This window comes from Prionailurus bengalensis, chromosome B3, assembly GCF_016509475.1.
Source record: "Prionailurus bengalensis isolate Pbe53 chromosome B3, Fcat_Pben_1.1_paternal_pri, whole genome shotgun sequence".
NCBI lineage: Eukaryota > Metazoa > Chordata > Mammalia > Carnivora > Felidae > Prionailurus > Prionailurus bengalensis.
In genome coordinates this window covers 72,955,316-72,964,857 of record NC_057355.1, presented here as the reverse complement: position 1 = coordinate 72,964,857, position 9,542 = coordinate 72,955,316, and the positions used below count along the sequence as shown (strand labels likewise).

Sequence of the window (9,542 nt, the reverse complement as noted above, 5' to 3'; positions counted from 1 at the left end):
CAGTTAGCTTATAACGGACCACCATAACTCAGCCAAGAGGGATCATTCTCACCATACCAAATCACCAATTATATCCATCTTTAGGAAGAATATGAGATATCTTGAAAATACCCTGCCCTTGAGCAGGGTTGGGAGAATTAGGGAATTAACTATTTATGCAAATTCTTTCCTTACATTGATTCTATCCTCAACACTAAAAGAATTACCTTAAAAACACCTGCACAAATAATGTTTAATTCCATCAAAACATGAAGCAAGTTATCTACACAATAAATGTTAATCTAAATGCCTTCTGCAATCCACTAGTAAGACTTAAGTAAGGTGCATGATGAATGTATATGACAAAAACTCCCACATATCTCACAAAGATTTCAGTCATGAGGAACAATAAAAATTAAGTGTCTAGGAATAAGTTTCTTTTCCTTAAAACAATGGAGCTTTATTGAAAAACACATAGATAAACAGGTAAATACTATATTCTTCAATAACCAAAGACTTTTAGGAGTTATAAATTTAATGTAATCACAAAGCTTAAATAAAAATTCTAAATAAATAGCAGAATTCACCTTTTCCTTCTTTCATTAATAAACATCTACTGATGATCAACTATGTAAAACAGTTTGTGCTATATAAAAATGATTAAAGGATACAACTTTCCCTTCTAAATTATTTGAGTATAGATATAAACACATACTAACAAAATTTTGAAGAGTCTAATTCTCCACTCAAATTCTTGACTAAAACACTTCTGCTTTTAATTTCCCTCAAACACACATAAAATACATACCATCACTGGGCTTTCAAGAAAATCCCAAGACACATTATCTCAACAAGAAAATAATCAGAACACACAGAAAGGACTGTCAAATATGCCAGAAAGAGAGAAGAGTAAGGAAGTTAAAATTATAACTGTGACCCTTGAAAATCTCTCATGGAGCTATTAAAACTCAGGTGTTAGGGGCGCGTGGGTGGCGCAGTCGGTTGGGCGTCCGACTTCAGCCAGATCACGATCTCGCAGTCTGTGAGTTCGAGCCCCGCATCAGGCTCTGGGCTGATGGCTCGGAGCCTGGAGCCTGTTTCCGATTCTGTGTCTCCCTCTCTCTCTGCCCCTCCCCCGTTCATGCTCTGTCTCTCTCTGTCCCAAAAATAAATAAAAAACGTTGAAAAAAAAAAACAAAAACAAAAAAAAAACAAAAACAAAAAAAAACTCAGGTGTTAGAGGAGAATGCTCAATTCAGGATATAACATTGAGTGGAAAAAATCAGAATCCAAATTACATTAGGATTTAAGAAGAGAGTAAATGAAACATTGATAATAAATTAGCTGGGTACACAATTATCAATTTCACACTTGGCTTTTTACATATTTTCTATATTTAGCACACAATGTTTTATAACAGAACAAAAGCAACATCTGCAGTACTGGAAAGATAAGAGTTGAAAGCTAATGCATGACAGGAATGTGACAATTTACCAAGAAGTTGTTTGTATGACAGGAGTCTGAACAGCAAATGTAAATCAGCTTTAAACCTGAATTGCAAAGTAAAACCTTACTAACTCCCTTCAAAAATCCAATAAGCAGCAATGATTCAACGAAATGTTCTAACCCTGTCTGGGTCATCTCGATCCCAGTTGTCTTCAGTTATGCTTTAATGTCTAACACATTAGCTTCCGCCTGCAGACAAACAATAGCACAAACGATCTACTTGAAGTTCTGTGTCAAAGGACAGGGGCTGCCCAGTCACAGGTTTGGGTGCAGGCAGCAGGTGTCTGGGACGCAATGTGCACTTGCTGCACAGAAGTAGACAGCTGAGTCTGCAGGCTGGGCAGCTGCGATGTGCAGGGACAGATGCTTGGCCGTCTTATTCAGTAAAACAGTGAGTCTTTGGTCTTCTTTTTTGGCCACACTTGAACGAATGTCTATAATGAGCTGGAGACCTTTTCCAAGTTCTTGCTTATACCAAGGGAAGTAGTATGAGGCACTGTCTGAGTAACTACAGGTGATAACACAGCTGTTTCCCTCCTGGACACTCAGGGTGGAAGGACTCTGCTCCACATTCTCTCCTCGGCTGAGCCCTGTGCAGAAAGAAAAGGTCAGAGAAACGAGAGCAGTTCCCGCGTTATTATGCTTCAGAATTCCCCTTTTCTCCACTACCTGGAGGAAACCTGAGTAAAGCCAGTCTTGACTTCTCAAGACTATCCACTAATTACTCTGTTTCTCATAAACACTCAACTCACAGTGCAGCGGCAGCCACAAGAGCGTGATGAAAGCCCCCTCGGATGTCCTCATGGTTCCTCCCAATTACAATTACGATCACTTTCAGAATTGCCACCTCCAGCCAGCACAGCTACTTCTAGTACCGGCCCGCCCTTCTTTCCTGCATCAGTCAGAGTGGTTTCCCACGTGTCCACCAGCCAATAAGAAGACGACTGTGCTTCTGCCAGACCTACTCATGCAGATGCTCTACCATGGACCCTCCGCCTGGTCTGTGGCAGCTCAGGCGCACCCTCCTGTGGTCACGTCTGTACTGAACTCACTGGGGAAAACCTTCTTCCCCTACCCCGTGCCTCTGAGGGACTCAGACGCATAATGGCAACAATACGTCAAACAAATTACATCCTAGACCAGAGACTAGATGCACAGGAAGAATGTAAACATTAAGATTTATACCTCTGCACACTACTGAGTCACTGTTAAGTTCAAAAGAGTAGATCCTGTTGCTGTTTATTCAATGATGGGCCTCGTGTACATGTTTGAAACGAGGAAGGAATCATGATTCACTGTCTTAAACAAAGAACATAGAAAACCTTCCCTTTCTGCCAAATCTACCAGCCTCATTTGTCTGTCATGGAGAAAAACTTTCCTAAAAGGAACATGTAAGCCAAAGAATAAATATTTCAAATTCTCTTATCTCAGACTCTGCTCCTCTGAGCTGGTCTTGCTTGTGACCTGACAATCTCCAGAGAAGTGACATTACCAGCAGTCAAAATGCGGAATCTTCATCAGTTAATATGACTGTCATAAAAATGTCAATGATAAAAGACCAGGGGAACAAGTCCATGAGTTAGGAATGAATTTGACCCATAGACTTGGTTGATTTGTCATGGGAAATCTGACATGCCATAAGAAATCTACTCCTATTGCTACGTGGATTATGTACTGCAAAGTATTGGGGGAAAGAATAGAAATTCTCACAATACATGGGGCTTCAGTTTCAAAACATGTAGCTATATGTAAATTTATTCTACAGATGTTTTTATTTTCTGATATCAAAAGGGTTTCCAGGTCCTAAATGCAGTAAGTGACTCAAATCCTTAGTGGAGGTTCCTCTAAAGTGTGAGCCAACTCTGCTGGCATAGATTTCTGCTGCCTTGGCCAAGCTGAACCACTGCTGGTTCAGATTCCATACTCTGTCATTTTTCTCTCAAACTCCACTGCCATGGAGAATTTCCCCCAAGATATTGGTAAAGTTTTTAGTCCTGTAGATTTTCTGTAAGAAAGACAATCTACAGAAGCCTAAATATTGCCATGGCTGCCCAGAGGCAGAGTACAATTAGCCTACTGATCCTGAGAACTGATCCCTGAGAAATCAAGACTGCCTCACCTACATTAAGTGGAAGCCCTTTTCCTGAAATTGTACTCACTAGTCCTCTGGAGTTTTTCAGGATAAATATAATCCTCATCCACATTTGACACCCTTAAAACTTTAGGGAAAACTCCCATGAAGAATCAAAATCAACATGTTAGTTTCTTTGTAAATATATTTGTGTGTTTTCATATGTAAATTTTCTCTATTTTAAGAATCCTCCTCTATTTACTCATCCATCCTCCATAGAAAGAATTCCCAAATCCTTCTTTGGGTGAATTTCTCTCTTCTTGGAGACACATAGTTTAAGTCAATATTTTCCCTTTTGAGTTATGTTGTCCAGAACTGAACGTTATAGTATGAGTATGCTCTATTTAGCACAATGTCCTATATACGAGCTGTAGCACAAGTATAATCATCCCCTGGGCAAAATTCATAGCCCCATGATTATTTCATTGAATATTGCCTGACTCATCATCAAAAAGTGTTGACCTGGAAAGGCTTTTTCTAATACCTTCATGGATGGCCAGCTGCATGAGGACAATGTTCCCCCGTAGTCTCCCAATGCTGTGATTACATTTCATAACAATGTATTAATAATGCTCTATATTCACATCTTGCCTTCAAGAGATGTCCACCTGGGATATACATATATCTGCTATTTTTAGGAAAGTCCTTAGAATTACATGTAGGTGTTAGCATGACACCAACACCTTTGGCTTCCTCTTCCGGAAACCAGTGAGTGGGAGATGAGTTTGCTGGTAGAATAACAGTGGTTCAGCCTGAGTCCTCTTTCCTGCCCAAGGTGTCAGACATTTATACAAATTGCAACGCTCCATTCAGGCGATTAAACTGATTGGACCACGGCTCTCCCAGACCCAAACTGCAGAGATCTAAGTGGCTGGGCTTGCATTAGACACAATCTCTTTACCCAGCAGGATGGCCCTGCAGCAAGGAGGCAGGGGCGAGAATGCCAAAGAGGAAGTGAGGAAACCCAGTTTCTTTCCCAGCTCATTGACCACCTAATTGTTCCATAGTGTCATCTTGGATACAGCCTCTGTTTTGTAAAATGAAGTGGACTAAAGTCTTTCTAAGGACTCTGCCAGCTCCAAATTTCTTTTATACTATGTAACAAAGCAAATATTTTGAGGACTGGCTGTGAGCCATGTGGACTGGTGTGAGAATGGGGAGAAATGGCCTACGTTGTGGAACCCCAAGCCCATTTCCACAACCACATGTGATCTTGTGGGTCTGAGGTTGCTCCTAACCAATCCTAGGGCCTCATCGGAAACAGAGACAGAGTCTTCAGGATAAGATCCTCTCTGGGTTTTCTTTTCTTCTGGGAGACCAAAGACAGTTCAGGGAGGATCTCAATCTGTAGGAAAAAATGGAATAAAATGGAACTTTATTCACTCTGTATAAAATTTACCACAGGCAGGGGCGCCTGGGTGGATCAGTCGGTTGGGCGGCCGACTACAGCTCAGGTCATGATCTCGCAGTCTGTGAGTTTGAGCCCCACATCAGGCTCTGTGCTGACAGCTCAGAGCTTGGAGCCTGCTTCCGATTCTGTGTCTTCCTCTCTCTCTGCCCCTTCCCTGCTTGCTCTCTGCCTCTCTCTCTCTCTCTAAAAAATAATAAACATTAAAAATATATATTTTTTTAATTTACCACAGGCAGTGAGATGGGGTTGGCTCCATAGTGGATGAGCTTACTCACATGTATGTAAAGCAACAAATACTTTCTCATACAGCCTGATTGCTTTCTGGCTTCTAGTTCCCTTATTTCAGTTTAACTTGGGTGTTCAAACTTCCCAGGCAGAGCTGGCTATGTAATTGGTGGCACACAATGAAACAGAAAATTTGTGGCCCCATGTTTCAAAAACAGGAAAAAGTATTACATTATGTAATAAAATATAAAGAAAGCTCTCTTTAAAAAAATCTTCTTACTTATCAGGGTGCCTTGGTGGTTCATGGGTGCCTGGGTAGCTGAGTCAGTTAAGCTCTTGATTTGGGCTCAGGTCATGACCTCACGGTTGAAGGATGCAGCCCCAAATTGCACCCTGATTGGGCTCCGTGCTGGTCATGGAGCCTGTTTGGGATTCTCTCCCTCCCTCTCTCTCTCTCTCTCCCTCTGCTCCTCCCCCCACTTATGCTCTCTCTTTCACTCTCTTCCAAAATAAGTAAATATTTTTAAAAATCTTTCTACTTATAAAACACAATAAAACTTATAATGATACATAAGCAAAAACATAAATTTACAATATGCAAAAACATTGTTAGAAAATTTGCTAAATAAAAAAAGTTTCCAGGGGCGCCTGGGTGGCTCAGTGGGTTAAGCGTCTGACTTCAGCTCAGGTCACGATCTCGCGGTCCATGAGTTCGAGCCCTGCGTCGGGCTCTGGGCTGATGGCTCAGAGCCTGGAGCCTGTTTCGGATTCTGTGTCTCCCTCTCTCTCTACCCCTCCCCTGTTCATGCTCTGTCTCTCTCTGTCTCAAAAATAAATAAACATTCAAAAAAAATTAAAAAAAAAAGAAAAAAAAAGTTTCCATAATACAAATACAATATACAATAATATTGTGGTAGTATATTTTTTTAATTTAAATAATATCAATCACATTTGTCACAAGATTAATATTTTCAGTTATATAAAGTAAATTGCAGCATTATCTTCACATCTTGGAAGTGGTTCTGTGTAGTGGGATGGTATCCCAATACTTTTTATTCCCCAATGAAACTACTCGTAATTGATATTTAAAAACACAGTAAATGGTAGCTACGTATTGCTATAAAGTTATTTTGTCTTTTATAATATAAAATGTATGAAAGTGTATTGTAAGATACCCAAAAAAACAAAAATATTTCTATTTCTTAAGACTCAAATGCATGGGGAGCCTGGGTGGCTCAGGTGGTTAAGCCTCTGTCTCTTGATTTTGGCTCAAGTCATGATCTCACAGTGGTGAGATTGAGCCCCAAGTTAGGCTCAAAATTGAGCGTGGAGCCTGCCTGGGATTCTCTCTCATTCTTTCTCTCTCTCTCTATCCTTTTATCCATCTCCCATTCACTCTCTCTCTCTCAATATAAACATTAAAAAAAGAATCCAATGTATATTAATCTATTAAAATAGGTTAATATAATAAATATATCAAAACTATTAAATATATCAAACACTAAAAATAGAATAATACTTTGGTAGTGTAATATCTTGACAATAATAATATTTTTCTGCCTTGCTTTACTCCAAATTAATTTATTAGGTTCTCAAAATTTATACTCTTAGTAACTTCACTTTAATCAATATAATTGAAAGCAGTATCATTGTTGGTAACTATAATGCTACAGACAGAATTTCTGATAATTTTTAATTTTGAGAAAAATATTTCTGTCATTGCAACTGATATTACAGACCTTAAAAAGTATTTTACATGCTATGACAAAAAAGCATAGATATATGATAAATTAGTTGAAATATAAATAACGTAAATCTAGATCTGATGCTTCTAGGGGAAAAATTTCTCTATATATTATTTAACTCTGAATACCATTCAGTTTCATGTAAATCTGAATTTAATTTTAAATGTAAATTTACACAGCAGCATTTTATTGTTTTCCCTAACGTTTTCTGTAACTTTTGAAAGGTATGTATGAAACTAAAAAGTGACTTCATGATTTGTATATAATTCAGAATGCTGGTCTATGCATCTTACTACATCTTAAGTTACAAGAAAATTAATTTCAAATTATCTTCTGTGTTAATAATGGGTTCATTGGATAAGTTCAAACTTCATATGAAAATGTTATTCTTCTCCATTGAAGCTCTTACCTTTATCTTAAATTTCTATTTCAAAGCCTATGGATCTTTGCTTTCCCATGGGGCAGCAAGTTCCAAAACCAGAGATTCTAAACATTTTAAGAACTAACAACCCTCCGATATGCTTTATGCAATGTGCACATACACACTTTCATTTTGAAACAATTTATTGGCAAGGTTTACCGCCACCAGCTTTGAGCCTGCAAAGCCCCAGATGGTCCCAAGCACGCTGTGCAAATGCAGCTGAACAAGGAAGGCTTCCTGGTGGAGGAGGCTGGGCTGGGAGCCCAGCTGCAGTTTGGGGACAGGCTGCAGAGCAGCAGGGAGCACTGTGCCTCCACAGCACACAGATAGGTGGCTGAGTCTTCCTGCTGGGAGGCCCTGATGTGCAGGCTGCTGTGCCGGTCCTTAGTGTTCACCGTGCAGTTCAACCTCCCATCCTGCTTCATCCCTGAAACTATGTAGAACAGTCGGGTGAGGCTGCCGCCCCCGGGGTTCTGTCGGAACCACTGCACGTAGGTCACCGAGCTGGAAAAATTGCACCTCAGGGTAGAGCTGGCTCCTTCCTGGAGGCTCAGGGCTGCAGGTGTCTGCTCCACGTCCATCCCTCTCACCCCTGCTTGGAAAGACAAAACCAAACACAAAAGAAGTCACTGCAGAGCCACTGAGGCAGTTTTCAAACCCATAGAGTATTCCCGGGAACACCTGCTGAGGGTGTAGACCCTGCAGGAGTTCTGTGCCAGCTCCCCCTCCACTGCGGGCTGTGAACCTCCCCAGCCCCCGTCTGGGACGCCCCCACTCACAGCAAACCAGCACCCACAGAAGCCCCAGCAGGGCTCCCCGCTGTCTCTTCATGATTCCTTGTTTGGTCGCTGACGTGCCTTCACCTCTACTCTGAAGAGTGTAGAGTCTTGGGTCCAGAGAAGTTGTGTTGTCAACAGTCACCACGTCCCTCCAGAATCACTGAGCACCAATCACACCTGAACCCTGTCAGTCCCGGGACTGAGACTCCACCCACAGCGGCCCAGGGAGACTGCAGAGTAATCTGTCCAAAACTGTGCTTGTCAACGTTGCAGGGAGGTAAGGACGGTATTTCCAATATATGCACTCATAAGGGTTTTTTTTTTTCTTAAAACATGTTATGTGAGAAATTTGTAGGTTAGTGACTGAGGAAAGGTGAATATTTCTAGAAGAGTCAGTGTCTCAGTGAGTTACACAGAACCTTGGAAATCATAGAGAAGAGTGACCCCATTTCCCAAATTGCATCGTTGGACAATGTGAGAATTCAGTTATAAGAAAATTCTGACAAAGGAAAACTAGCTGATAGCACGCATTTTGTATTGCAGAAGCAAATACAATTTCTTAAAATCAGAGAGATCTAGAATCCAAGACATATAGTCACCACCTCCACGGAAAATTATTCCAAGGGGCACTGAGTGGCTCAGTCGGTTAAGCATCTGACTCTTGATTTTGAGTCAGGTCATGATCTCATGATTTGTGAGTTCAAGACCAGTGTGGGGCTTCTCACTGAGCGTGGAGCCTGCTTGGTTGGGATTCTTTCTCTCCCTCTTCCTCTGCCCCTGTCCTGTTTCCTCTCCCTCTCTCTCTCTCTCTCAAAATAAATAAATAACCTTTTTTTAAAAAAGACAATGATTCCAACCAGAATTTGGTTGGTAAAAAATAGGATGTCTGCATAATGTCTACCCTGATTTAATTTCCACCTCTCTACCTCTCCTGTGCAACTCATGGGCACCTTGCTCACCCACAAAGCTGATTCTTGGCAGGCCAAACAGTACTGGTCAGAGTAAATTCTGTCATCTCCCTTTCCTTTTATTTTTCTCCTTATTTTTATTCTGTTTTCTTCTCTCCATTCTTCTTCCTTCCATTCCCAGCCAAGATATATGAAAAGGTATAATACTGAAATAACTTCTAAGTCAATGGTTTGGGAGGATTTTACTCAAAACAATTTGAAAATTGTAAACGCATCATGGGACATTTTCTGTTGAGCTACCTCATGCGTGCCCAGAAATATTATTTCCATACTGTGCTCAGAGAATCACCCCCACAGTGGTGTATACAGATATAGCCTACAACCTCTTGAAGTTTATATGGAATAGCAGAACTGAACACCTGAGGTCAACTTTACAC

The 9,542-nt window shown here is 40.7% G+C and overlaps 2 gene segments (V, D, J or C); both read right to left on the bottom strand.

The window, feature by feature from the left end:
- Window positions 1-1,597: 1,597 nt before the first annotated feature.
- On the bottom strand, window positions 1,598-2,507 carry LOC122467922. The segment is given in 2 exon segments: window positions 1,598-2,075; window positions 2,238-2,507. Coding segments are annotated over 2 exon segments (387 nt in total).
- Window positions 2,508-7,543: 5,036 nt separating this feature from the next.
- On the bottom strand, window positions 7,544-8,109 carry LOC122467921. The segment is given in 1 exon segment: window positions 7,544-8,109. A coding segment is annotated over 1 exon segment (426 nt).
- Window positions 8,110-9,542: the final 1,433 nt, after the last annotated feature.